This window comes from Rhinoderma darwinii, chromosome 2, assembly GCF_050947455.1.
Source record: "Rhinoderma darwinii isolate aRhiDar2 chromosome 2, aRhiDar2.hap1, whole genome shotgun sequence".
Taxonomy (NCBI): Eukaryota; Metazoa; Chordata; class Amphibia; order Anura; family Rhinodermatidae; genus Rhinoderma; species Rhinoderma darwinii.
In genome coordinates this window covers 279,407,373-279,435,204 of record NC_134688.1, presented here as the reverse complement: position 1 = coordinate 279,435,204, position 27,832 = coordinate 279,407,373, and the positions used below count along the sequence as shown (strand labels likewise).

Here is a 27,832-nt window from a genome sequence, read left to right as displayed (position 1 = left end):
GGCTCCTACTGCCTGCTGGCCACTTCCTAAATAGGTGGTTGGGAGTAACGGAGACAGCAGAGCTTGCTAAGCAACACGGTTTCTGAAATACCCATAGAAGTGAATGGAAGTTATGGCATACTACGCATTTTCCGTAGTTCCTGAGTTTTGGAAACCGCTTCCGTAACTCCCATTTAATTCTATGGGAGTTACAGAAACAGCCTAGCTCAAAGAGCTAGGCTGTTCTCATAACTCCCAACTACCTAATCAGAAAGGGGAAGAGAGGCAGCGGGAGCTGAGCAAGGTAGAACAGGGTTTAGGGGGCCCGTTCTAGAGATAGCCGCGGGTCCAAGAGGTGGGACCCGTATCTATCGGACATTCAGATGGGAAAACCCCTTTAAGTTATTGCATACTCCACATATATTGTAGTTCACTGACCTTAAAAGTACAATTTATATAAAAGTCACATCAAGTAGATGTACAAGGAAGAGATTAACACCCTATATACTATATTGTTCTACTAAACACCAACATTTAGGGAGTCCGTGACACCCTACAATCTGGTGTTAGGTTTAGATTCTAGAAAGACTTTATAAATTATGAAAAGTCTGGTCAAGTTTTGGAGACTATGAAGGTTTCTCCACAATTGTCCTCTCTTGGGGTCTTCAGGCTTTATAATTTGCACTTGTTCTTTTCAATAGTTTTTGGAAATCCCCTATTAGAGTATATTGAGTTAATGGTGAAGGACCCTGCACTAACAGAGGATCTGCACCCAAGCTAAAAGGTCCATTTACACGAGCAGCTATTTGTAGCAGTGATCTCCGATACGATCGCTATAAGTGATCGAATAGCGATTCCAGACATGTATTTACACACGTTATCGTCTCAATCGTTTCAAATGTATCGTTGGTCGCGTATTTAACAAGGTCACATTTCGCTAGTCGTTCAATTGCTTCACCTAGTCCCGTTAAGCGATCGTACATGGTCGCTCATTAGCGCTGAAATCTTACCGCTTATCTGCTCATATAAATAGGCCTTTAGCCAGTTCTAATACTCCGGATCATTCCGAGTTACATATAATCATAATATACGAGTGAAGAACAGAGTCCTCAGACACATCTATAATCTCCCATGTCCCAGTGTAATGAGAAGTAATATACCAAAATACTGATGTGTAGTGCTGCTGCGACTCGTGCTATAATGTAACTGCAATCGCATTGGCGGAGCACAGACTGCTACAAGCAGGTCAGGTTAGAGTATTGCGCATGAAGTGATCCACAAGCAGTGTCGTTTTCATGTTCTTACCATGGAAAAACAAATAATGGAAAATGTATAAAATGCAAAACTTGCACCAGCTCTTTACCATTATTATCCTGTGTAATAATAACAACTGACTTGCCAGCTCTAACTAGTAGGTAGGTGTTATAGTCCTTACATGTTTAATAATGTATTGAATAGCAGCAGCTGTACACTGCTTGGAATTCATCAGGGCTTACAAATACCAGTTATGACCACTAAGTGAGGACCAGAAAATGTAATACACACTGGGAGAATACGATTCAGCAGAGATTGGCGTCTTTTCTTTACATGACTGTACAATGCCTGGCATAAACACTAAATCTCCCAAAATGAAAAAACAACAGTGCAAGCAAGCTAAGCTCTGTATACACACACAGAAATACTAGGGATTGTTGGGAGACGTGAGACCAGAGGTAACATCAAACAGCAAAACTGCAGCTTTGGATGAGAGGAACTATAGTACATGTTGAAACACAACACAAGTAAATCAAAGTATTTACAAAATGTATATGTTTTATGTAGCTTCTATGCAGTAAGTGGGTGGCATGGGCATTCATATCAAAGGCACATATGCCCTAAAATTATATTGGCGCATCTTTAATAAAAAAAAATATTTAGTTCCACGGATTACACAAAAGCAAAGCGCCACCCCTTTCCTGCGGCACAATGCAAAATTAAGTCAGAAAATATTTTTAAGCAACAGGTAACAGAAAAAAAGCGGTTTCGAATTACTACAGCTCAGGAACAGGTTGTTTCTTACTGGCATGCGTTAGAAATTCACAAGAATACTAGCTGAAACCAACACAATGTACCATGTTATAAACATATACAAGCGCAGAAATGGAAAACACAAAGCTATGACCAGCTTCACTGGGACAAAAGAGCAGTCAACTTTAACACAAAACACTTCCCCATGAAACAGAAATAGTAAAACATTCTTCTATGCCATGTGAAATTAGGCAGCAGAGGTGCCAACATAAAAACAGTGTACTGCATCCCTAGAACATACATCAACTGAGGAAAATTTGCCTGCTCCCAAACTATGGCTGAATGAGCCAAATATATATATATATATATATATATACACACACATATATATATATATATGTATACACACACACACACACACACACACTTTATTTATTATCTCTCTATCAGTATTGTGATGGGTCCAATTGCCCTTTTAGGTGTGATCTTTTACAGAACAGGGAAAGAATTTCAGAAGGAAAAAACTTTCACAAATCTTACAGAAACTATACGAGTTTTTTCCTTCTCCTTTCCATAATCTGTTCATTAAATAAAAATTAAAAAAAAAAGGGAGAATGGCTCCCTCAATACTATTGTGAATGGAGGCTTAAAGGCTATGTACAACTTAACCACCACTTCTTTATTTATTTTTTAATTGTCCCAACGCATTTAAAAAGGAGAATACAGCAACTTTGCAATAGGTCTTAAAATAAAAACTTTCTATAATTTTGGGTCTAGAGCTCCTGTGCGTATCTATGCATCTCCATAGTATAAAGACAACAAACTACCATGTAGTCTTAGGGCCCTTTTACACGAGCCAATGATCAGGCAGACGAGCATTCACAGACTGCTCGCTCCCAATCATTGCCTTGTGTAAACATGGCAACGATCAGCCATCGTAACGTTTCTGCAGCCTAAAATATTATTGGCAGCACATCTCCATGTGTAAACAGGGAGAGATGCTGCAGACATGATAAAAATGTATGGGGACGAGCGATCGTAGTAACGAGCGCTCGTCCCCATACATAGCTCCTTGTGAAACGGGCAGAGGAGCGCCAATCAATGAGCGGTCTCATCAGTGGCGTAGCTATAGGGGTCGCAGCCCCCTGCACCACATCAATGAAAAGTTACTATAGTAACCGGGGCCTATGTAATAAACGACACGGGCCCCTGTTACTATAGTAACTGTTAAACAAAAGAAGTCTCACAGGACACAACAGTATAAGGGTGGGGATATAGAGTCTCAACCACCCACAATATCTCGGAGATACGGAGTCCAAAGCATCCAAATGTTTAAGAAAGTACAAAATCTTTATTGATCAACACATAGGAATCTAAAATGCAATACTTTGGACTCTTTTTTTTCTCTAGTTTATATACTATAGTAACTGACAGTACTTACCCCTCCTCTTCCTGGAGCGCATGAGAGGCGCTGACGTCACAGCACTATGCGCAGCGCACAGCATCCCGACACTTGGAGTGAGGACCTGCGGCCGAAGAGGGGGTAAGTTTAATTTTAGTGTCTTGCTGATGGGTTGGGGTCAGACACCCGGGCCCCCGCTAATCAGCTGTTTTGAAGGGGTTGCAGCCGCTCGTACGAGCACTACTTCCTTCATTCCCATCACTTTCTCACACTGAATTGCCGATACGGACGTGTCAGCGATTCACGGTGTGAGCAAGTGAGGGAAATGAAGGGGAAGCAGCACTCGTACGAGCCCTGCACCCCCTACAAGACAGCCGATTGGCGGGGCTCCCGAGAGTGGGACCCCGACCCATCAGCTATTGATGGCCTATACTGAAGATAGGCCATCAATGTTTAGGGACGGGACAACCATTAAAGCCTACCGTGTGTTAGGCTTTGATACAGGGCCCCAACTTATACTGCATAAGAATACGGTCTGCTGGACCCTGTATCTAAGCCTACATTAGGCTTAGATACAGGGTCAAACAAACAGTATAACAAATGCACATGGGCCCTGTATCTAAGGCCCTGTTCACATCACCGCTGCCCTTCCGTTGATGGGTTCCATCTGTTTAACCCTTAACGTAAAGGCAAACGGAAACCTTAGCTTCCGTTTGCATCACCATTGTTCTCAATGGTGATGGAAACTTTGCTAATGGTTTCCGTTTGTCACCGTTGTGAACAGGTTCTGTTGTTTTGGCGGAATCAATAGCGCAGTTGACAATGCAAAACCACGGAACCCTGCCCCAACGGTGAGAAACGGAAATCTTTAGAAAGGTTTCCGTCACCATTGAGATCAATAGTGAGGGAAACTGAAGCTTAGGTTTCAGTTTGCCTTTCTTTTGAGGGGTTAACCCGACGGAACCCAACAACGGAAGGGCAGCGGTGATGTGAACAGGCCCTTACTAATGTTTTATTTTTGTGTTTTTTTACAGGTTCGGTTGTTGGACTACGTTGGATTCGAGGACTACTTCGATGACGGCTTTTTTATTCTCAATAAAATGGTTAATGAGGGTTGTGTGGGGGTGTTTTGTTTCAATAAATCTATTTTTTCTATGTCTTTGTATTTTTTTTTTTACTTTATCGCTGCCAACTTACTAATGGCTGCTGACAGAGTCCATTACTAAGGCGAGGCTTAGTGTTAGCCGGTGAAAAGGCCAACACTAACCCACATTATTACCCTGGTACTCACTGCCACCAGGGGTGCCAGGAAGAGCCGGGTACGATCCAGTACCCGACCATCTGTAGTGATGGTCGGGCACTGGGGTGACCGCAGGCTGGTATTATTAGGCTGGGAAAGGCCAAAAACAGTGGCCCTTCCCACCCTGGTAATGCTAGCCTGCTGCTGCTGTGTTGTATCTGGCTGGTTATGAAAAATGGAGGGGACCCCACGTCATTTTTTTTTATAAATAATTGGACAGCACGATGTAAGGTTCCCCCATTTTTATAACCAGCCAGATACAACATAGCAGCAGCAGCCTAGCATTACCAGGGTGGGAAGGGTCACAACAGATGGTTGGGTACTAGATCATACCCGACTCTTCCTGGTGGCGCTGGGTAGCAGGGTAATAATGGGGATTAGTGTTAACCTCTTCATGTCAAACATTAAGTCCCCCCCTTAGTAATGGGCGTTGTGAATCAGCCAGCGACAATTACTAGGGCGGTAGTTATAAAGTTTAAACAAATACAAAGACATAGATAAAATATTTTATTGAAATAAAAATTCCACACAACCCTCGTTATCAATTTTATTGAGAATAGAAAAAAACCGCAGTTATCGAAGTAGTCCTCGAATCTGAAGTAGTCCAACAACCGAACTTGTAAAAAAAACAAACACACAAAAATAATTAGTATCACGTCAAAAAGGAAAATTATTATTCTTACCTTTCCTGGGTCCAGCGCAGGAGCTGCAATGTCAACGAGTCCTATATCTAATCCTATCATGTTTGATACCGTCTGCTGAGCCACTGTATCTAATCCTATCATGTGTGATACTGTCTGCTGGGCCCTATATCTAATCCTATAATGTGTGCTACGGTCTGCTGAGCCACTGTATCTAATCTAAGGGTCGTAGTGCTATAGATATGCTGTCACATATATATATATATATGCACATATTCAAACACGCACATATTTATTTTTTTTGGGGGGGGGGGCACATATGTATTGGGGCTATTCCCCCTGATGTTTTAAGTCCTTAGTGACGCCCCTGGCTGCTAGTGCTGCATTGTTGGATCACTTAGGAGACCAAGCGATGCAGCTGAAAGCTGCCGGCCATCGGCCCTGAAGTTTGGGGAGGGGCAAGAAGAACCTTTGCATCAGGGCCCATGAGCCTTTAGCTACGCCCCTGGGTCTCATTGATCGGCGCTCGTTGTTATGGACAATGTTGGCCATTGTAGAAGGACCCCTAACTAATGTATGTCAGAATAATGTTGGCAACACATGAAAGGAAATACTCTATGACTGCGGAATCAGACTACACAAAGTTTGTTTGTAGTCTATTACTATGCCGATGAATAAGTCTGCATAGGAGTTATAGAAACAAAATAAGGAATTTTTTAATGAAGACTTAAAGAGGTTGTCTGATAGTAGGCTGCAGTTAATGTTGGAAAATAACAAACCGAACATTAATCATCGGTTCAATCCCTTGCTGCTCCATTGGCGAAGCACCTGTGGTTCCCAACGGTCGTTGTTTATTTTCCTGCAGCGATAGCATGCTCCTCCACGTCACCTATGCCATCAGTTACTAGCCTCAGTGGTCACATGCAGTCATCACTGCAGAGACCAGTGATCTGCTGCAATGGTCAGGTAGATGTACAGCAAGTCATTGATCCAGTAAAATAAACTAAGACCGGCAAGGACCATTGGATTGATTATATTTCATACAGTCTATTTCTTAAACTCTCGGACAACACCTTTAATACAAAGTTGCTTTACTCTTTATTTTCTAAGCACTGAGACAATAATAAAAACAAAAAATTGGTTGTAACGGTGGACATAGCCTTTATGTTCAGGAGCATTCAAACACCTTCTGGAGGAAATCAATATGTGTATCAAACTGCATACTGCTTTGCAAGCATGCAACACAATAAAATGTCAAAAGCATGCAAAAATAAACAAGCATGCAGACAAGGTCTGTACAATAAAAAATAGAGAAAAAAAATGTGTAAACTGCATGATTTAATACCAACCTCCAACATTAAATTGCTATGTCTGATATATATGTTTTCACCCTCTAGTTTCTTTGCTCTTTTCTGTGAACGTGAACAAAAATAAATAGAAACAAAAACATATATAAATAAAAATAGATAAACCTACAGCAGGGAAAGTGACAGAAAGCCAATCATATGTTCTTTTCTCTACTCTAATTTTTTTGCTATAGAAAATATGGTGAAACATAAAAATAAATGCCTCCACTAAAATTTCCCTTAAAGAGGACCAATCGCTAGGTCATAGAAGTTGAACTGGTTTACCGACCTGAATAGCGCTGTCTCCGTGATTCTAGCACAGTTTTTCTTTTTTATCCTGGAACCCCCTGTTCCAGAGATATGGCCCACTGTTGTGCAAATTTCAGGTAGTTAGACAACGGGGTGGCGCTAGCTTCCCTGCCTCTGATGCTGACCAATCAGCGCGAGGCAGCTTGAGGGTAGTTCACGCCCTGTTGGCTAACTACAGCAAATTTGTAAAAAAGGGAAAAAAGGAAAACCACACTGGAAAAAGCACTATTCAGGTCAGTTAACCAGTTCAACTTATATGACATAGTGACAGGTCCTCTTTAAAAGAGAAAAAAAAAAAAAAAGCACGAATGTGTTGTATGAATACTATATTCGCATTCATACAAGTAGCACTTTACTGGAGTACCACACTGTTTAAATCTATTTTAAAGTTTACACTACTCAACCAGGGCTGATTTCTCACAGGAAAGTAAAAATATATATAAAGCTCCCCAGTTATAAAAACAAATTATTTTTGAAGATAAATTAAATCCCATTGTATAAAAGCTATTGCATACAAAAAGGGGAGCATTCTTCCCCACAGCAACAAGATTCCATCTTTTATTTTTTCAGTGATCCAACTGGTTTCTATTCACAACTGCTTCAATTTTTGTCTTCACAAATAGCTTGCTTACATATCGATAATCCATATAATAGAAAATTGAGAAGGCGTGTAACTTATAGTAAAGATTGGATGAATGCAAGTTAAAAGTACTTTTTTTTTTTTAAATGTACATAGGGGGGGGGGGGGATTTATTAAGACTGGCGTTTTATGTGCCAGTGTTAAAAGGAAAAAAAGCTCAAATGCCTCTTAATAAATTTGTCAGAGCTTTGGTTGTTCGTGCGCCAGGAGTGAATGTAGATTATAATTAATGCATTGGGCCGCTGGTGACCACGCCCCTTCTGCTAAGTTCCACCCACTTTAAAAAAAACACAGCTGATAAGTCCCCCTTACAGTTTTAAAAGACCTGTGTTTATAAAATCATATCCTTTTTATTTTACTGCATTCATTTAATATAAAAAAAATTAATACTATAAGCTATTTAGGACAAATTTGAAATAACTGTTCTGCCAAACAGAAGTTATTTTAAAAAAAACAAACCGAACCAATACATATAACATAAGCACATGCAAAGGCACTGAAAATAAGCATCTTGATGAATTTTGCATGTCTTTGTAAATGCAGAATAAGAATATAGTGTATAAAAGCAGAAGTTTCTGTGTTTTTGCAATGTCTATGCTTTAAGGTGGTTATCAACCGTAAGCATTGGGCCGCAATTACCAAAACTACCAACATAAAAACTGGCCCTATTGCCCATGGTAACCAATCACAGAGTCTCTTTCATTTTCCAGAGCAGTTTAGGAAATGACCTTCACTGTGATTGGTTGCTATGGTGAACAAGACCAGTTTTTCTTTTAGACCGTTTTGATAACTGAGGCCCACCATTTTTTATGGCCTAGTTCTAGTTCATTTTATTGACTATTCATTAATTTGACAACATTGCGAGTAGTCTGCTCACATGTACTGCAGGGCAAGGTGAATATAAAATTCATCATAAACCTGCAGGCTTACTATTGGATGACTTTCTCTTGCAAATAGAACATTTTCGATAACATATTAAAGAATGAGACAAGTGTACTTTAAATAGGGATGTCTATAAATTGCTCAACTGATGGGTGCTCAGTCTAAAGTTGCCTTGAACTGGAACACCGACTAATGTAACTGTGTCAATCTTAAATATTGGTTTATAATCGCTTAAAACAGTCAATTTTTTTTTTTCTTTTTAGAAATATATTTTTGGTGCAAAGAGCAAATATGCATTAGGTGCAGCCATTTGAAACCATTAACAGTGAGCAATCTCTTGCCCAGCTCACCTTTTCTAGGACACTCGCAGTAAGTGCATGCAGGGAAATCAGGCAAAATCTTCCATGCCACATTATAAAGATTGTGGCTGGTTGAATATGTCTTTACATGTATACCATTTACCTGCTGCAGCTCATACAGAATAATCCAAAAATGTAGGCACACCGGTAACACAAACATTTGCTAGGCTCTGGTAAGTGGCTACTAGGTATATAGTCAAAGTGTGTCTCCCGTATGCATGGGACTAAGTGACAAACACGTTGTAATTTTAAAACCAACACTGTGCTAACCTTCCTCATGCGAATTATCTCTTCCGCTTTCTCAGCTGGTTGCTGTGAAGGCCATGGGAGGAATTAAAAAAGACAAAATTAATACTTAGATATTAATGGAAATAAGTATAAAATATCTAACCACAGTAGCAAGTTTGAAGTGAACATTCATGTTATACATTGCTAACCACCTTTAGGCCTCCCACACACGCTGCGTAATTTCTGCACGTCCTTATCTAAAAATGGTAGCAAATTTAAGTGGTCATTCATGTTATATGTTGGTAATGACCATTAGGCCCCCTGTGGAATTTCATCTGGATTTTCCGCGTAAAATGAGTTTGTTACTAAGTAATGTACCAATGGAGGATAGTCCAGAAATAAAATATATATATTTATTTTTACAGTCTACTTTAGGCTAGATTTACACATACAGTTTTTAAAGCAGATTGTTTTTATCCAAACACAGGAGTGGATGCAAAAGAGGAGAAGTTTCAGGGTACCCACACACAAAGCGGATTTGTTGCGGAATTTGTCAGCAAATCCGCACGTTATACGGTATGCTTATTTTGTGGTGGATTTCACACCTCCAACATTTTTATGGGTGAAATCCGCTGTTAATAGTCGCAACAGAACGAGCTTACCGTGGATTTTAAAGTGTTCCGCATGCTCTGATTTCCGTGTGTAAAATGTTCCACAGCATGTCTTTAAGATTTATCCTAATCTCATCCACATTGCTGGTACTGTAATCTGCTGTGTATTTTTTGCAAGGAAAATCTACCTCATTATCTTCTTGTGGGGACCCGGCATTTTTTTTTTATAGCTTTCATTTCTTTATGGCCAAAAAAAACAGGATAAAAAACTACATACGTAATTCCAGCCTTATTGTCCCGGATTCGATTTAAAGCGGTTTTCTAGTTCTAAGAAATTGATGGCCGGTCCCCATGCATGAGTGCCACGGCCCCTTCAAAACATCTGATCGGCGGGGATGGAAGGAGTCGAACCCGCAGCGAGGAGATATTGATGGGCTATCCTGAGTATTGGCCATCAATTTCTTATGACTGTAAAACTACTTTAATAAAAAATGGATCAGCGGGAGATGTAGAAATACATTTAGGTCACTCAAATATGGGATTGGAGAGGTCAGAGGAGGGGGGGGGGGTATAATGAATTATACGCTGCATCCAAAAAAAAAAAAAAAATCGACAACAGGCAGTGTTCTTAACTATTTTGTTAAATGGACCACATAAGTTAATATTTATATATTCACACCCTCCTATTATTCTGAACAAAATGCTCAATCGAGTGTCAATACACCCATGCCTGAATGGTAATCCACCCAACTATATACTTTGAGATTATTTAGCTCTGTATATCAAAACATTTTTTGCCATAAACAGGAATTAAAAGGGGAATTCTGATTGCGAAGAGTTTTTACCAGTTTTCACATATCCACTGGAAAGGTGATAACTGGTAGATTGGCGGCTGTTGAGCAAGCGCGTTGTTGCTCCATTCACTTTCAATGGGACTGAGGGAGATAACCAAGCGCTGTACACGGCTTTCTCAGTCAGACTCCCACCAATCTACCAGTTACCACCTAAAAAATATTTTCCTGGCATGTAACAATGGTTTCACAGAAGTGTTTCCGAGTGAGAAAAGGAAGGAATCTGTTGCGACACATGGCAACATTTTGATTACAAAAGATACAAATACAGTTATTCTAAATTATTTACAGCATGCACTACATAAACTAACCTGCACTTGATCTCCATTGACCGTGGGAGAGGAATTATTCTGCAGTGGAGTTTTTGCCTCCTAAGTGAACAAGAAACATAAAATATTATAACATATTATATATATATATATATATATATATATATATATATATATATATATATATATATATATAATATTGCAGCCCATAGGAATGTGAGCATATAGGTTGTTTGCCAAGTTTTTTAAGTCACACAAAATTGCATATGACTTATAGCAAGTAAAGGATGAATGATCCAGTGCACTTTCCAATAATCCATATACAGCAGTGAATGGGCAGGGAATTGGAAGCGTCACCTTAGGGGAGCTCCTTAGCTCCTTGACTTGGTCCTGTGGTTTCTTTTCCTCATTCTTAGTTGAGGTATCCTCCACTTTACGTGCTGCATACTCTCTGGATGGCGTAGGCCGTATAACGTGACTGATGACAGGAGCAGAGACAGGACGAGGATTGCGTTCAGGGGTCGGCACCGCAGCTATAAAGAACATGAAATGAGATTGGCAATAAATTATATGAACTTTATTAAGGATAATGTTCACTTTCAAGGCTAAAGTAAATTAAAACAAAACATGACTAGGACTCCATTGATGAAAATCTCTATACTGATCTATACAATTATGTTCTAGAAAAGAAATCACAAAAGTATCTGTATGGATTTTTAGGTGGGGGTTAATGGAACAGCATGAAAAATGGATTGGTTGCATATGCAAGCACAGTAGATTATGCAACTTTAATCTAACATGTTCAGACTTAAAGCATTTTTTTTCTTTTTTGTAATTAGAAATGTGGCAGGAAACTTAAAAAAACAAAAACAACTTACATTATATCTTACAAAAACTTCACAACTAGTCCCCCATTATGAACCAGCAGATCCTCCAATCCCCCCAGAGCACACGTAGCCTGGTGACATCACCGCTGTGAAGAATAGATCTGGTGCTGTAAAAGCAGTCTGCTCTTGAAAAAGTTTCCAATAAACCCAATACGTAAGCCCATGCTAGCTCTATTCACTGTGTAAAGGCAGAATGTTAGCACCGTGGCTTAGAGTCCAGTTTGGTTTGAAAGAAAATAGTAGAATAATTCAGACTAACCTAAAATGAAAAATAAGCATAGTCTATGGGGGACTCATTTACCAACTTTAAAAAAAATCAGTTTGCCTTCACAGTATCCCCAACATATAAATGTAATTCTGTCCCGTGGAAATCAACATAAACACCATCATATAAAATGTATATCCTGGCAGATCGCAATAGGCCACTGATTTAGATAGGAGGACTGGAATGCTTCAACATGGTATCATCTTATTGCTTTGAAACTAGTTTCAAGTACATCGGTCACCAAAATATTATTTTTGAACTAATCTTTTTAGAATGATATGATAAATATCTTCTATATTATTTGAGGTTTACAATATGTTCGCCATATTATCAAGAATGTGATCCTCCTAAATCTCATCTGGGAATCGTAATTAAACTGGGTGCTCATAAATAGCCATAAAGGGCTCTGTCCCTGTCCAGTTCTCTTTGAACATGTAATTTACATACAAGAGGACATCTGATTGGCTTGTCAAGTTACTGCTTAGCAACATTAAATGTGACTGGTCAAAGCCTTCTAAGACTCTGCAGGCTTTTGACTCCGAGACCATTCACCGCACATTAAGGTTTCCGGACAAATTGCTCAATGAGACACTTAGGCCCCATGCACATAACCGTAATTACGACTTGTAATTACGCGCACCGCCGACAGCCGTCCATATTTCCGGGCCGTGCTCCCATTCTAAAGAATGGGAGCACGGTCCGTAAAATAAATAGGGCATGTCCTATTTTTTTTCGGAAAGTTTCTACGGCACTGGCACGGGAAGGGGTCAGTCGGCTAAAGAAATGAATGGGTCCATAATTACGGGCGATTTTACGGTCGTGTGCATGGGGCCTTACTTACATGTAAGCCATGTTTTGGTGAAAATATAAAGAGTAAGAGAAAAGTATAGTTTATGTGCAGCTAAAGCATTACTGTCCCTTAGTAAAGCATGATCCTATACCATTTTCCATCTCAGGCTATTGTATTAAGTTTACGTGGTAATTCATACTTAGGCGAAGAACCTTAAAAATTACTCTAAAATGGTGACTAATATATATGGCTGTGAAAGAAGACTAAATAGAGAAATATGTATTCCCAAATTGAAAAATGGTTAAACCAGATTCTGGTTGTAATCCTGATGGCACATAATATATGTAAGCCTGACTAAATCGCTCTCTTGGCATTTTTTAGGCGTGCGTTTACAGCAGGACTGATGTTAGTAGACAGCTGCAAAGATCACACTGGTACCTTTCTGCTTAATCTCTACACATACTGTGTGGGTTTCCTCAACCACGTTTATCTCATCCGGCTTCTTGTTTTTCACTTCGATCTCCTCTGGAAACAATTTCATGACATTACAAATAGCGCCACAGAAATGTCCTTATGTCACACGCTGGATGTGCAAGCTTAAGAAGCATTTCCAATTAACCCCAGATGCTATTATGGCAAAACTAGTGCTTGTAAAATTCTATTGCAAGTATAGACAGTTTGATACAGGCTTATGCATCACTCCAGAAAGCAGTCTATTTTTTTTAATATAAAACACATAGCATAAAAGCAAAAATGCAACACACACAAATTCAGGTTGCCAAGCCTAACATTTGCATCACCGCCGGGAGCCCTATCTCATTTCTTACTCCCCGTTGATATCAATAGAAAACATCCCAAGAAGTTAGGTTCCAGTTGCATATTCATTTACACATAAGATATCCGGATCATGTGATTTGTCCAGACCTACCCATGAAGTGGTTTTAGGAGATTAATTCTTGAATCCAACTTAAATTAGATGATTCCATAAATTATTACTTTGGCACCTGAAAAGAGTCCATTAGTTAGAAGCTAGGATCTAGGATCCCACCATAACCCTCACCATTTCCAAACATGTGCTGTTTTTAGAAGAGAAGTTTTCAATTAGCCATCGGTTTCGTAACAAATAACTTTTAAGGGCTTCAGTTTCCAGGATGAGTGGGTGCGGAAATATTGTATATTCTCTCCATTTCTCTCATGTTTGATTACTGACTTGGCAGAGCATCTCGTAGTGAGTTGTCAAAATGTGTGAGTGATGTACATTACAATAATCAGTACTGACTTATTGCAAAAATAAAACTGAATTAAATGAGTTGTAGATGGAATCAAAAGGTTGTTTGTTTTTAGCAATTTGTGCTACAGTTGCTCTTCTCTGGGATTGCACCAGACCTGTTGGCCTTCGCTCCCCACATGTAACAATGAGTCTTAGGCGCTTGTGACCCTGTCGCTGGTTCACTGGTCTTTCCGTGGACCACTTTTGGTGGGTACTAACCACTGCATACCAGGGACACCCCCCAAAACCTACCCGTTTGGAGGTGCTCGAAAACCAGTCATCTCGCAATCACAGTTTGGCCCTTGTCAAAGTCATCTAGATCCTTACTCTTGTCAATTTTTCCTGCTTCCAACACATCAACTTCAAGAACTGACCGTTTCACTTCCTGCCTAATATATCCCACCCCTTAACAGATGACATTGTAATGAGATCATCAACGTTATTCCCTCCCAGTCAGTGGTTTTACCGTTATGGCTGAAACGTGTATGTGACTATAGTCAGTAATCCACAAAGAAGCGAACACCTGAACAATGGGGGGGAAGGTGGTTGTTAGGTTAAGGCTGACATTGCTTGTTCTTGGGACCAGACTTCTTTGAATGTCTGATTGACCACTTTTTTTTTTTTCTTAAAAGGAGTTGTTTTTTTACAACCCCTTTAAATAGCAGTAACAATAATTTAGCCAATAAGCAGAACTGTAAAATAAAGTAAAAATAAACTACATTGGTTTAAGGGGAACATGTCAACAACTTTATGCTGCCCTCTCGGAAGGCAGCATAAAGTAGTGACAGACACACTGTTTTCAGCGCTCTGTCACTTATGTGTAATAGTGAAGTGAATTTTGTTAACTTACAGTGCGGACATTGCAGCTTAATGCGAGCGCTGGGAGGAAGGAGTTTGGCGTGTTCATGAGCTGCCGATACCCCCGCACAACTGCCACTGTCAATCAGCGGCGCCTGGGCAGAGGGAGCGGCAGCTCATAAATACACCGGACTGCCAGCCTTATGTTGCCAACAGATTACCGTAAAAAGAAAAAGTAGTATAAAAAGCTGGCTGTACAAAAAAAAAAAAAGCAGCTGCATAGCAGGGAATGCATAAAACATTGCAAAAACAAATGCAGAGGGCAGAAAAAAAGGAAAAGCAGCATGTGCAAAAACTAGATACCCAAGATTGTGTGTTATACCTTTGTGAGTCACTGTTGTTGGCACAGTACGAATTGGTACCTTTAACTCAATCACGTCAACATCGTTATCCTCTTCAGGGGCAATGAATTTATATTTGGGGTGCCCTTTTTCTACTAAGGCAAAGATTATAAAAAAAAAAATAATGTTGGAAGGTGTACAAATTAAAATTACAACACTATTGTGTTGAAATGATTGATTAAAACAGAAATAAACTAGATGGGGAGTATACAGACTATATAAGGTCTCTCATATGTCTATAGTGTGATACAACCAACTGTCACTAGAATATTCCCATTCTGGCTACATTCATACATTGCTGCAGAAGTAGTGCATATTTCTTTCCACACCACAGAACAATGTAGCAAACTGCATACAAATCCACATCCTAAAACCATGCAGATTTCCTGTGGGTGCACGGCAGGATTCACAGCAAATTATAGTGCGAAATTACAGGGAGGAATAAAATACCTTTGCTGAGCACCCTTCCCGTCCTGGTGCTCCTTACATCACTCCAGTCCTAATGAGACATCATCCGGACAGTGTATAGTAATGTCACATTGGGACCAGAGCAAGACCGTGGGGACAGCGCCGGAAAGGTGCCCAGGATAGGAAAGTTCTAAATTCCTTCCCTCAGCTTTCCCAACAAAGGTTTCAAGAACGGAATTTTTTTTTTCTGCTATATGGGCATAAGTTTGCAAAGAACAAATGATCTGTGACTGGTGACACATGATCGGTAATAGCCCATTATAACACTGTTACCAGTGATCTGTACACACAGAGTGGAAAGATGACACACAATGAGTCTTCGCTACGTGCCTCCTCTGCACAAGGAATCTCTGTGACGTCATGTGACATCTGTCATACATGTACCACGCAGGTCACAGGAGTCCTCTCCATACACACCCTGATCTTGCAGCAGGCAATGTAGATGTCAATACCAGCAATTTAACCACTAAAAGGGGGGCCCCTCTGTCACCCCATCACCCCCCACAGATAAGTTGTTATTGAAGACTGGGGTCTAATAAATGCCCCCAGATCTGCCATCTTAATAAAAAAAAATTACGTAAAATAATGTAAATAATAAAAAATAAATATGATTGGTATCGATGCATCTGTATGGATCTGAACTATTCCAAATCTTGGTATTTATTCAGCACAAAGACCATTGTGGAAAAAAAAAAAAAAGCGACATAACTGCAATTTTTTTCTTCTTTTTGAACACCTGGTCTCTCCCCATAAATTGAATAAAATGTGATCAAAAAGTTGTATGTATACCAGTAAAAACGATAGGGTTCCCCATTAGAAACAAGCCTTCTAACAGCTTCATCAACAAAAAAATAAAAAAAGCTATGGGACTCACAGTATGGCGGCACAATATATATATATTTTTTTTTAACAACTTTTTTTCCCCAAAGTAGGAAGAAATACAAAAAAAAGTTATATAAATTTGGTGGCGCCTTAAAAATGAAAGGGGGCGGGTTAAGGAGGTCCCGGGGTTCCCTAGCAATGACCCAAATGCAGAAGTGGTGGCTTCTGCGTTCGGGAGAACAGCGCTGGATATGAATGCTGTGTTTAGTTGTTTTAGAGAATGGATTTCAGCTCCCTGTAAGAGTACAGGGTCGGGCTGTCACACGGGATCGCGCAGAGCCATCTAAGGCCCCACATGTTTATACCAGAGGGATCGTGCCACTACCTTGTTAATTTACATGGGGCTGACAGGAAGTAATTATAGAGAAACCCATCTAAAAATCAAACTTACAACTTCCTTCTAGTGATGATATAGCTCCAGAAAGTGTTTCTTACCCCCCTCCAAACAGCTGTTACCGCTGGTAGAAAGGAAACCCCCGAAGATTGTGAAAATCTTGGGACAGGAGAGACACTATGGTGGACCTCCATTGACCTAAATTTGAAATTGAGTTGTCCAAAATGCCAAGTTTGGAATGGAATTAATGTCTGGCCCAGTGACTATGACTGGTGGAATAGAGCACGGATTTCAAGTACAGTTTCCTTTAAAGAGGCTCTGTCACCACATTATAAGTGGCCTATCTTGTACATAATGTGATCGGCGCTGTAATGTAGATTGCAACAGTGGTTTTTATTTAGAAAAACTATCAATTTTGACGGAGTTATGACCTATTTTAGATTTATGCTAATGACTATTAATGCCCAACTGGGCGTGTTTTTGCTTTTTGACCAAGTGGGCGTTGTGGAGAGAAGTGACCAATCAGCGTCATACACTTCTCTCCATTCATTTACTCAGCACATAGTGATCTTGCTAGATCATGATGTGCCATCACATACCACTTGAAAAAGCCGATGGCGAAACGCGCATCGGAATTCTGTGGTGGTGGTTTGGTGTTTTTCTGGGACTCACTATGCAGCACAGTGGTTGGTGTTCAACCTTAGCGATATCTATGCTTTAAATATCTCTTTATTCTTTGAGAAACCACTGATAAACAGTAATGTATACACTTTTTGTATCCTTATGCAATATTTATTGCGATTTCATGTGATGATCTGTGCTATTTTTGTATTGTACTGATGTGATAAGCTGCCCTGTATGTTGTAGTCCCCCCAACCCCACCATGTTGTTTTAAACTGGTTGTCATTTTAGGTCATGATGGCCATTGCTTTTACTATTTGTGATTAAATATAATAAAAAATCTTTTGTATGGTACTTATGGTGTGCTAATATATTATTCAGTATTTACATGGTAGTATCTACATATATATTTATAGGGATTGTGCTTGTATATTGATATATGTAGATCATTATATGGAATATTTGGCCTTGTTTTGGTATAGGTATTTATGATATTTTAATAGTTCGGACTTTACGGACATGGAGATTCCAATTACGATTTATTTATTTTTCACATTACTTTAATCTTTTTTTCTTTGGGACATTATTAAAAATGTTATTTTATTTGTTTTTTAGTCCCGAGAACTGGGGGCCTAATGACAATCATTGGCATGCCACAATCTTGTTGCGAAGGGGCTGACTGAGATGGCCGCCCCCTGTTTTCTAATGACTTAGATGCCACAATCCATAGCGACCACAGCATCTAAGTGGTTAATGCCCAGAAACTGAGTTATCTTCAATCCCAGCTGTAGCAGTGCGGTGTCCGCAATAACAGGCAGCAGCATCTTGCTGTGCATGGAGCAGGCTCAGCTTGTGAGCCTGCTCTATACTCCTCTGTGGCAGCTGCGACGTACAGTTACGTCACATGTCGCCAAGCGGTTAAAAGGAGTTGAAAAAAACGGAGTTATAAATAAAAATAGCGAAGAGTTAGGGTATGTTCACACGTAGCAAATACACTGCAGATTTTCCGTCCGGATTTGCAGGAGGGTAATCCGCAGCGTATTACAGTAGCCACAAAGTGAATGCGATTTAAGTAAATCTGATCCCCGCGCTGAGGAAATAAAACGCAGAGAAAACTTTTAGAAAATGTACCTGCTGTGCGAATTTTAAATCTGCAGCATGTCAATTTATGTTGTGGCGTCGCTGCATATTTGTTGTGGATATTCCCCAATTAAATTCCACAACAAATGGCAATTGCTGCGGAATTTGCTACCATTACACTGTTTTTCAAAGCAAATTCCTCAAGTTCCAGAAAAGAAATTATATTTTCAAAGTTTAACCGGTTGAGTACCACCCACTTTATACGTACAGCGTGGGTTTAAGCTTGCTGCTCAAGCGATTGGGCAGTGGAATTTCGGGTACCTGAGACTGCCAGAAACCCCTGAGAGATGACCGAAGCCATTTCACCACTTTTGTCCATTCTGTACTCATGTACACTGCGCTCAATAAGAGCGGTGTATAGAATAGAGACCTTGCTATTGGTCCAAGACAGTCATGTGACTGGTCACATATTTGCCGGTATGCAGGTCGCAGGAGACTGCTGCTGTATCTAACTAGACCCTACACAGCCCTAACAGTGACAAAAGGGCTGATTTTCCCTGTAGCAGTGCAGTCCCAGTTGAAAAGTACAGGGAAAAAAAAAACCAAAATAAAATAATGAAGTTCCCCAAATATATTTTCTGACACTTTCAAAAACAGGCTATAAAAAACCCCATAAAAAATATTAAATAAAAAATGACATAAAATACCCCTCAAAAAACGCCTACCCCGCCAAGCATTGTAGTAATGCTAGCCCTGACTCAATTACCCGAAAATAGACATGTAATATAAGTCACGGTAGACAATGACTATCACAACTAAAAAGTCAATTTTAGGGTAACACTATAGTGTTAGTAAAATCAAAAAGGTCTATACTCACCTCTCATGGCACTGACATGGCAACGCGTCCCTGCTCTTCCAGCTGGTTTGTGCAGAGACGACCTCCAGATGTTTCATCACATGTGACTGCTGCAGCAGATCACATGTTGCAGCGGTCACGTGATGAAACGTCATCACAGGAGGCAGGGCTACAGAAACCGGCCGAGGCAGCCTGGATGCATTGCCATGAAAGCGTCAGGAGAGGTGTGTAGAGTCTTCTTTTGTTTTTCTCTGTTGGCCGTTTTCCGCAGTGTTCAATCCTGACTAATATACAAACACCTTTTGGTGCAAATATTCCAACAGATTTTCCGGCGGGTTCTGGGTTGGATACGCCATAGAAATGTCCAGTGTAATCCGACCCGCATAGACATAGAACATAGACTAACAAACTTATATTACAAAGAAGCTAGACTATACAGAGAAACAAAATTAACTTGCATACTGGTTAAACCAACCTAAAGCACATCTGAAAAAAACTTAGGGTCTTAGCGAGGACCGTTCATCTCTTTTGACAATCCTAGGTTAGTAAATACTTGCATTCCCCGTGAAAAAACAGTTTGAGCAGCTTTTCATAAGACTTTGTGTTTTGACATTCCTCTGGGTGTTACATTCTTTTTGTCAAAGGTATGGTTTATACTCACCTCCATCAAGGCTGCGTGTGGCTCTTTTGCTGGCAGTTCGCTCAAACTGTGGAGCAGGTCGATCAATGAGAGCACTGGCATGTCTTGTCTGGGCCTGTGTACGCCCACTGTAACGAAATTTTGATCCCAGTGACAAGAATCTGTGTTTAGGAATGGTCTCTGTAGATGTTAACCTAAAAAGCCAAAAATTTTTAGAATTTATTGGATTGTTAATAAAAACAAAACATATTGGTTTAAGGGTTATAATGTAAATTGTAACTTACCTGAAAAAGGTATGATGTTCAACACAGACTTTCCAAAGTTTCTTTGCCGCTCGGTAACTCGGCAACTTAAATCCTATCGTACTTTCATACTGCTCCTGCTACAGGGAAAAAAATGAATTTGGGCAAGTTTACAGTTCAACTACTTATTTTCCGTTGCTTTTTGAGGGTCAGAACAACATAGCAAAAAGAATACTTGACTGCAACCCGAGAAACTCATTAAAAGTCCTTTGGGATACAAAAATGGAACCTAGGACACCAGTGTGAACACAGTCTTAGGCCCCATGGGCACCTTTTCGCATCATTACGGATGTTTGTCCGGGCAGTAGAAATGATCCGCAAAATATAGAACATGCCCTATTTTTGGCCGCAATTGCGGCACGGACTCTCCCATAGAAATCTATGAACGCTTCCGCAATTGCGGAATGAGGCCTAAGTTCATACAATTGGATTTTTAATTTAATTTATTGGGGACACAGCTCCATGGGTATAGGCCTTAGGAACAAGGGGTTGACAGTAGGGAGTAAAGAGTCTTGGCTTCGTCCAGGCAGGCCATACCCCTCCCACAGACACTGGCTTAAAGAGGCTCTGTCACCAGATTTTGCAACCCCTATCTGCTATTGCAGCAGATAGGCGCTGCAATGTAGATTACAGTAACGTTTTTATTTTTAAAAAACGAGCATTTTTGGCCAAGTTATGACCATTTTTGTATTTATGCAAATGAGGCTTGCAAAAGTCCAAGTGGGCGTGTATTATGTGCGTACATCGGGGCGTTTTTACTTCTTTTACTAGCTGGGCGTTCTGACGAGAAGTATCATCCACTTCTCTTCAGAACGCCCAGCTTCTGGCAGTGCAGACACACCGTGTTCTCGAGAGATCACGCTGTGACGTCACTCACAGGTCCTGCATCGTGTCGGACGAGCTAGGACACATCGGCACCAGAGGCTACAGTTGATTCTGCAGCAGCATCAGCGTTTGCAGGTAAGTCGATGTAGCTACTTACCTGCAAACGCTGATGCTGCTGCAGAATCAACTGTAGCCTCTGGTGCCGATGTGGCCGACACGATGCAGGACCTGGGGCAGGAAGTGAGTGACGTCACAGCGTGATCTCTCGAGAACACACTGTGTCTGCACTGCCAGAAGCTGGGCGTTCTGAAGAGAAGTGGATGATACTTCTCGTCAGAACGCCCAGCTAGTAAAAAGTAGTAAAAACGCCCTGATGTACGCACATAATACACGCCCACTTGGACTTTTGCAAGCCTCATTTGCATAAATACAAAAATGGTCATAACTTGGCCAAAAACGCTCGTTTTAAAAAAAATAAAAACGTTACTGTAATCTACATTGCAGCGCCGATCTGCTGCAATAGCAGATAGGGGTTGCAAAATCTGGTGACAGAGCCTCTTTAAATCAATTCGCACAGAAGCAGTAGGATAAGACAAAAAAAGACAACATGTCTACGGGTTCAGGAGAAGAAAACAAGTGACCACAACAAAAAGGTCCCGGGCCGGGAAGTCAAGTGGGTGGGACCTGTGTCCCCCCCAATTAAATCAATCGGAAATATTTTACGGTACCAAAATTTTATTTTCTCCTTAAGATCATTGGGGACACAGCACCAAGGGAAGTCCTAAAGCAGTCACAGAGAGTGGGAAAGAAAACAGCCATGTGACCCATCTAACACATAGCTTCCTGCAACACCTTGCGAACCAGACTGGCATCAGAAGAAGCCAAAGAATGGATCTGGTAGTTTCATGAAGGTGTGAACAGAAAACCCAGGTAGTGGTTTTGCAGACCTAAGCAGCTGAATCCTGATGCCATACCGCACTGGAATCATCATCAGTGAACCCTTAAAGGGTGGGACTTTATCCTTGGACCGATTGGTTTCCACGTAACAGACGGATTCCAACAAGCAATGGTGGCCTTAAACGCTACCAACCTCTTACGTGGCCCATCAGAAATAACTAAGTTGGCGCGCAAAGCGATTGTAAGAGCCAGATAGAAGCGGACCACTCTCTCCTTATCTAGAGGCGCTACTCTATTCGGATAAGACGGGGAGAGGCAAAAGAAAGAAAGGACTATATCCTCATAGATGTGGCAGACAGAGACCACTTTTGGAAGAAATGACGAGACAGAACGGACCACCACTTTAACCTTATGGATAATCAGAAAAGGAGACTCGCAAGACAGACCAGCCAGTTCGGGAAAAACATGTTTAATAGCCTTAATGGCCACAAGGAAATCAACTTTCCGGGAAAGGAGACGCAGCAATATTTCCCGTAAGGGTTCAAAGGGAGAGGGCTGAAGGGTGCTCAGAACCAGCTTTAGATCCTATGGTTCATTCGGATGTCAGAAGTACAGCAGGAATAACCCCTTGTAAAAAAAAGTCTTTACTTGAGAGCAAACGGCCAGTGTTCGCTGGAGAAGGATAGGCAGTAGAGATCTGAACTTTAAAAGAAGCTATGCAAAGTCCCCGATCGAGACCAGATTGCATGGGGAACCGGATCCTGAGTGTTGAACATACAATTGGATGGAAGCTGTGCTGAGGACACCATTGCAAATAAGCCTTTCCGCGTTCAGTGGTATACCTTGGCTGATTGAGGCAGCCTGGCGGTTCAGAGAGACCTCAGATTCTATAAACCTTGAGATTCAACTACCACGCCAGTAAACGAATTTGAGGTAAAGTGGGGTAGGACAATGGATCTTTGGAAAAGAGTAGCAGAAGACGCCATGGAGTGTTACTTAGTAGACTAACTTGCCTGGCAAGGCCAATTTAGAGCCACTAAAATCGCAGGAGGCCTCCCCCTTCCCCACACACACATCAGAAGCACTCTACTTTGATCCTCTGGAGAACTCTGGGCATTAGGAGAGGATAGAGGTACTGAAGCGAGAACCCCTTTCAAGGAGGTATCAGGACATTGATTACAATGCCCCTGGAACCATGCAACTTCGCCATATAGGCTTGAACCTTGTGGTTGAGACAAGAGATTCACATCAGGGGTGCCCCACCTCTGGCAAATCTGAAAGAAGATTTCCGGGTGCAGGGACCATTCCCCTGGTTTAAGCCTTTCCTGAATGAGGAAGCCTTCGGCCCAATTATACAATCACGGAAAGTGGACCACAAACAGAATTGACATGTGATTCTCCGTCCATTGGGGGACCTGAGAGTAACTCGCATAGTGGCATCTGGCTCCTTGTGCCACCTTAATGGTTCAGATAGGTGACTGCTGTGGAATGGTCAGTGTGGACCCTGCCTGGACGAAGTAGAGTCCAATGGCAGAGTGTTAGGAAGATGGCTTTCACTTCCAAAAGATTTATTCGTAAGGTTGTCTCCTCTGACGACCAAGCGCCCTGAAATGTGTAAATATTGAAAACCGCTGCTAACCTGGAAAGGCTTGCATCCGTCAAAATGACAAGCGATTGAAAGGTAAAGGAAGAAACAGTCCCCGTGGGATATCCATCGATTTCTTCCACCAGAGCAACTCCTGACAAACCCGAGAGGGCTGGAGAATCAGCTTCTCCAGTGTGTCGTTGGAACTTGTCCCGATGCGAAAGAATGTCCTGGGACTTGTGCCAGCACAAGAGGATAGCCCCCTGGAAGGCCCTTGTGTGAAATTGCGCATATAGAACGGCCTTGAAGGTTGAAATTAACTTGTCCAATACCCGCATGCAGAATCAGAGGAAGGAAAGAGCTTTACGGCAAAGGCTCGGCTCTTATGGTCCTGATCTTGTCCACTGGGAGGTGAAAATTGGCTGTCCTGGCAAAAACCACTCCCAAGAACTCTATACACTGAGCTGGAACTAGGGAGGACTTCTCTCTGCTGATGATCCACTCGAATCTCTTCAGTGTGTCCAGGATGATGTTAAGACTAGTAAGGTTGTCATCTCTGGAGGGGGTATTAGCCAAAATGTCATCTAAGTAAGGGATGACAGTGACTCCCCTGGCCCGGAGGAGCGCCACGAGTCACCAGGACCCTGGTAAAAGTTCTTGAAGATGTGGGAACACCAAAAGGTAAGGGCAACAAACTAGAAATGCTGGGAACCGACAGCGAACCAGAGGAAAGGCTGCTGGACCTCTGCGATGGTGATCTGGAGGTAGGCATCGCTAATGTCAATGAAACAGAGGTACTCTCAGTGTTTCAGCAATGCGACCATTGACACCCGTAGTTCATCCTCTTTAGATCCACGATGGGTTTGACTGTTCACAGTGTCCAAAAAGGACGGAAGAGATTCAAGCAGAACACCTAAAGCCATTTGAGCTAAGGCGCTCGGACGATCACTCGCTGAAGAAGAGAACTAAGAGCTTGGAAAAAAACAGAAGCAGCACAATTCAATACACAAGGCGGTGTTGACAGAGAAAAAAAAAAAACACAGCCTGGGGGAAGGGTGGAGAATTCTATTTTGTACTCTGTTGACACCACCTCTCGGACCCAGGCATCGTCCACATGTGCAAGCCATGTCTCATGAAGGGAAAAGTTGTCCCACCACTTGGACGGCAAACTCGACTGGGGAGACACCTTCAGGCTTAGTCAAGGGAATAAGTTAGTTAAGTGAATCACTAGATTGGTTCACTATTTGGCCTGAGATTGTGCTGAAGAAGTCCAACACATTGAGCAGGATAGGGATAGAGATTAAAAGAGATGCAATTGTTAGTAAGAGGTCATCAGCAAAGAGGTTAATTTTATGATGGACCGAGGCTAATTCAATGTCTTTAATATTTGGGTTATTATCGAATTGGCTAGCAAGAGGTTTAAGTGCTAATACAAATTTTAAAAAAAAGGGATGGGGCACCCCTGACATGTGTCTCTGCTAATGGGAAAGTAAGAAGAGGAGAAATCTGAATATTTAATTGTAGCTCAGGGAGAAATATAAAAAGGACTTATCCCAAGAGAGGAAATTTGGAGGAAAACCCCATCTGGTGAAAACGACAAAGAGATACGGACAGAAAAGAGTGTCTGATACCTTCCGAATATACAGGGATAAAAGCATTGCTTCAACCCCACCGGGAATGGCATATGCTGATAAGAGGGACTACCCGACTGATATTATCAGAGGCCAGATGGCATGTTATAAAGCCCACCTGGTCATTAAGTATGAGTGTCCCTAAGCCTGAGTTTAACCGAATAGCTAATATTTTAACCAAGAGTTTCAGATCTATACTGATCAACTAAAGGAGACAAAAGTTGGAGCCCACTTAGTGATCAGTGTCAGGCTTGGGGATCATGAAGATGGAGGCCAACAAGGTAACAAGATCAGATGAGGCTTTGTACTTAAAGAGGCTCTGTCACCACATTATAAGTGTCCTATTTCCTACATAATTTGATCGGCGCTGTAATGTTGATAACAGCAGTGGTTTTTATTTTGAAAAACGATCATTTTTTAGCAAGTTATGAGCAATTTTAGATTTCGTTTGTTAAAGATCAACTGGGCGTGTTTTTACTTTTGACCAAGTGGGTGTTGTAAAGAAGTGTTTGAAGCTGACCAATCAGTGTCATACACTTCTCATTGTTCCAGCCCAGCATGATCCACAGCACAGTGTGATTGTGCAGTGAAAGAAGCTGGGCTGGAACAATGAGAAGTGTAGGGCACTGATTGGTCAACCTCATACACTTCTTTACAACACCCACTTGGTCAAAACATGCCCAGTTGGTCTTTAAGAAACGAAATCTAAAATTGCTCATAACTTGATCAAAAATGATCGTTTTTCAAAATAAAAACCACTGCTGTTCTCTACATTCCAGCGCCGATCAGATTATGTAGGAGATAGGGCACTTATAATCTGGTGACAGAGCCTCTTTAATTTCATTGAATAGTTTGACAAGAATCAGGCAAAGTACATAGGAGAACTTTTTATGATAGAAGTGATGCCGTCAGGCCCCGGGCGTTTGCCTGGCTTGATTTGTTTGATGGTCAAGTCAACCTCCCCTAATATGATTAGACTATCAAGGCATTCCTTAACGACTATGTACAAAGGACTTTTTTTTTTTTGAAACTTAAATCAAATGTGTTGTGTGTTTTTTAGCAACTTTTAAATTAACTTAAAATACTTTTTTACGATACAGTTTCTATGTATCCCGTATACATAGAAGCTGTATCGTTCTCTCTCTCAGGTGAACGGACGACTGAGTGGATCCAGCTAATATCAATCACATCTAAGTTATGAACTTAGATGTGATCGATATTAGCTGGAGCTGTGTCAGAGAATTTGAAAGTTGTTTAAAAACACATAACATATTGATTTAACCCCTTCCCTCTTTAGCCACTTTTGACCTTCCTGACAGAGCCTCATTTTTCAAATCTGACATGTGTCACTTTATGTGGTAATAACTTCGGAATGCTTTCACCTATCCAAGCGATTCTGAGATTGTTTTCTCGTGACACATTGGACTTTATGTTACTGGCAAAATTTGCTCGATATGTTCAGTATTTAATTGTGAAAAACACCAAAATTTAGCGAAAAATTGCAAAAATTAGCATTTTTCTCAATTTAAATGTATCTGCTTGTAAGACAGGCAGTTATAATACACAAAATTGTTGCTAATTAACATCCCCCATATGTCTACTTTAGATTGGCATCGTTTTTTGAACATCCTTTTATTTTTCTATGACCTCACAAGGCTTAGAACTTTAGCAGCAATTTCTCACATTTTCAAGAAAATTTCAAAAGGCTATTTTTACAGGGGCCAGTTCAGTTGTGAAGTGGTTTTGAGGGCCTTATATATTAGAAACCCCAAAAAAGTCACCCCATTTTAAAAACTTCACCCCTCAAAGTATTCAAAACAGCATTTAGAAAATGTCTTAACCCTTTAAACATTTCACAGGAATTAAAGCAAAGTAGAGGTGAAATTTACAAATTTCATATTTTTCTGCAGAAATACATTTTTAATACAATTTTTTTTATAACACAGAAGGTTTTACCAGAGAAATGCAACTCAATATTTGTTGCCCAGTTTTTGCAGTTTTAGGAAATATCCCACATGTGGCCGTAGCGTGCTACTGGACTGAAACACCGGCCTCAGAAGCAAAGGAGCACCTAGTGGATTTTGGGGCCTTATTTTTGTTAGAATATATTTTAGGCACCATGTCAGGTTTGAAGGGCTCTTGCGGTGCCAAAACAGTCAAAATCCCCCAAAAGTGACCCCATCTGGGAAACTAGACACCTCAAGGAAATTATCTAGGGGTGTAGTGAGCATTTTCACCGCACAGGTTTTTTACAGAAATTATTGGAAGTAGGCCGTGAAAATTAAAATCAACATTTCTTCAAAGAAAATGTAGGTTTAGCGATTTTTTTTCTCATTTCCACAAGGACTAAAGGAGAAAAAGCACCGCAAAATTTGTAAAGCAATTTCTCCCGAGTAAAACAATACCTCACATGTGGTAATAAACGGTTGTTTGGAGACACGGCGTGGCTGAGAAGGGAAAGAGCGCCATTTGGCTT

The 27,832-nt window shown here is 40.9% G+C and overlaps 1 protein-coding gene across 12 annotated transcripts in view; it reads right to left on the bottom strand.

Annotated features, from left to right (window-relative positions):
* LOC142742998 (protein 4.1-like) overlaps positions 1-27,832 on the bottom strand; it is a 161,229-nt gene that overhangs the window by 30,850 nt on the left and 102,547 nt on the right. For 5 of the 12 annotated variants that reach the window (XM_075853323.1, XM_075853314.1, XM_075853313.1 and 2 more), the window contains exons 10-17: positions 20,401-20,498; positions 20,138-20,310; positions 15,217-15,330; positions 13,205-13,291; positions 11,182-11,357; positions 10,867-10,926; positions 9,136-9,177; positions 6,679-6,741 (exon numbers count right to left, since the gene is read on the bottom strand). In XM_075853323.1, coding sequence (XP_075709438.1) covers positions 6,679-6,741; positions 9,136-9,177; positions 10,867-10,926; positions 11,182-11,357; positions 13,205-13,291; positions 15,217-15,330; positions 20,138-20,310; positions 20,401-20,498 — 813 coding nt within the window. The remainder of the gene's footprint in view (positions 1-6,678; positions 6,742-9,135; positions 9,178-10,866; positions 10,927-11,181; positions 11,358-13,204; positions 13,292-15,216; positions 15,331-20,137; positions 20,311-20,400; positions 20,499-27,832) is intronic. The other 7 variants (XM_075853316.1, XM_075853321.1, XM_075853312.1 and 4 more) reach the window with 6 other exon arrangements.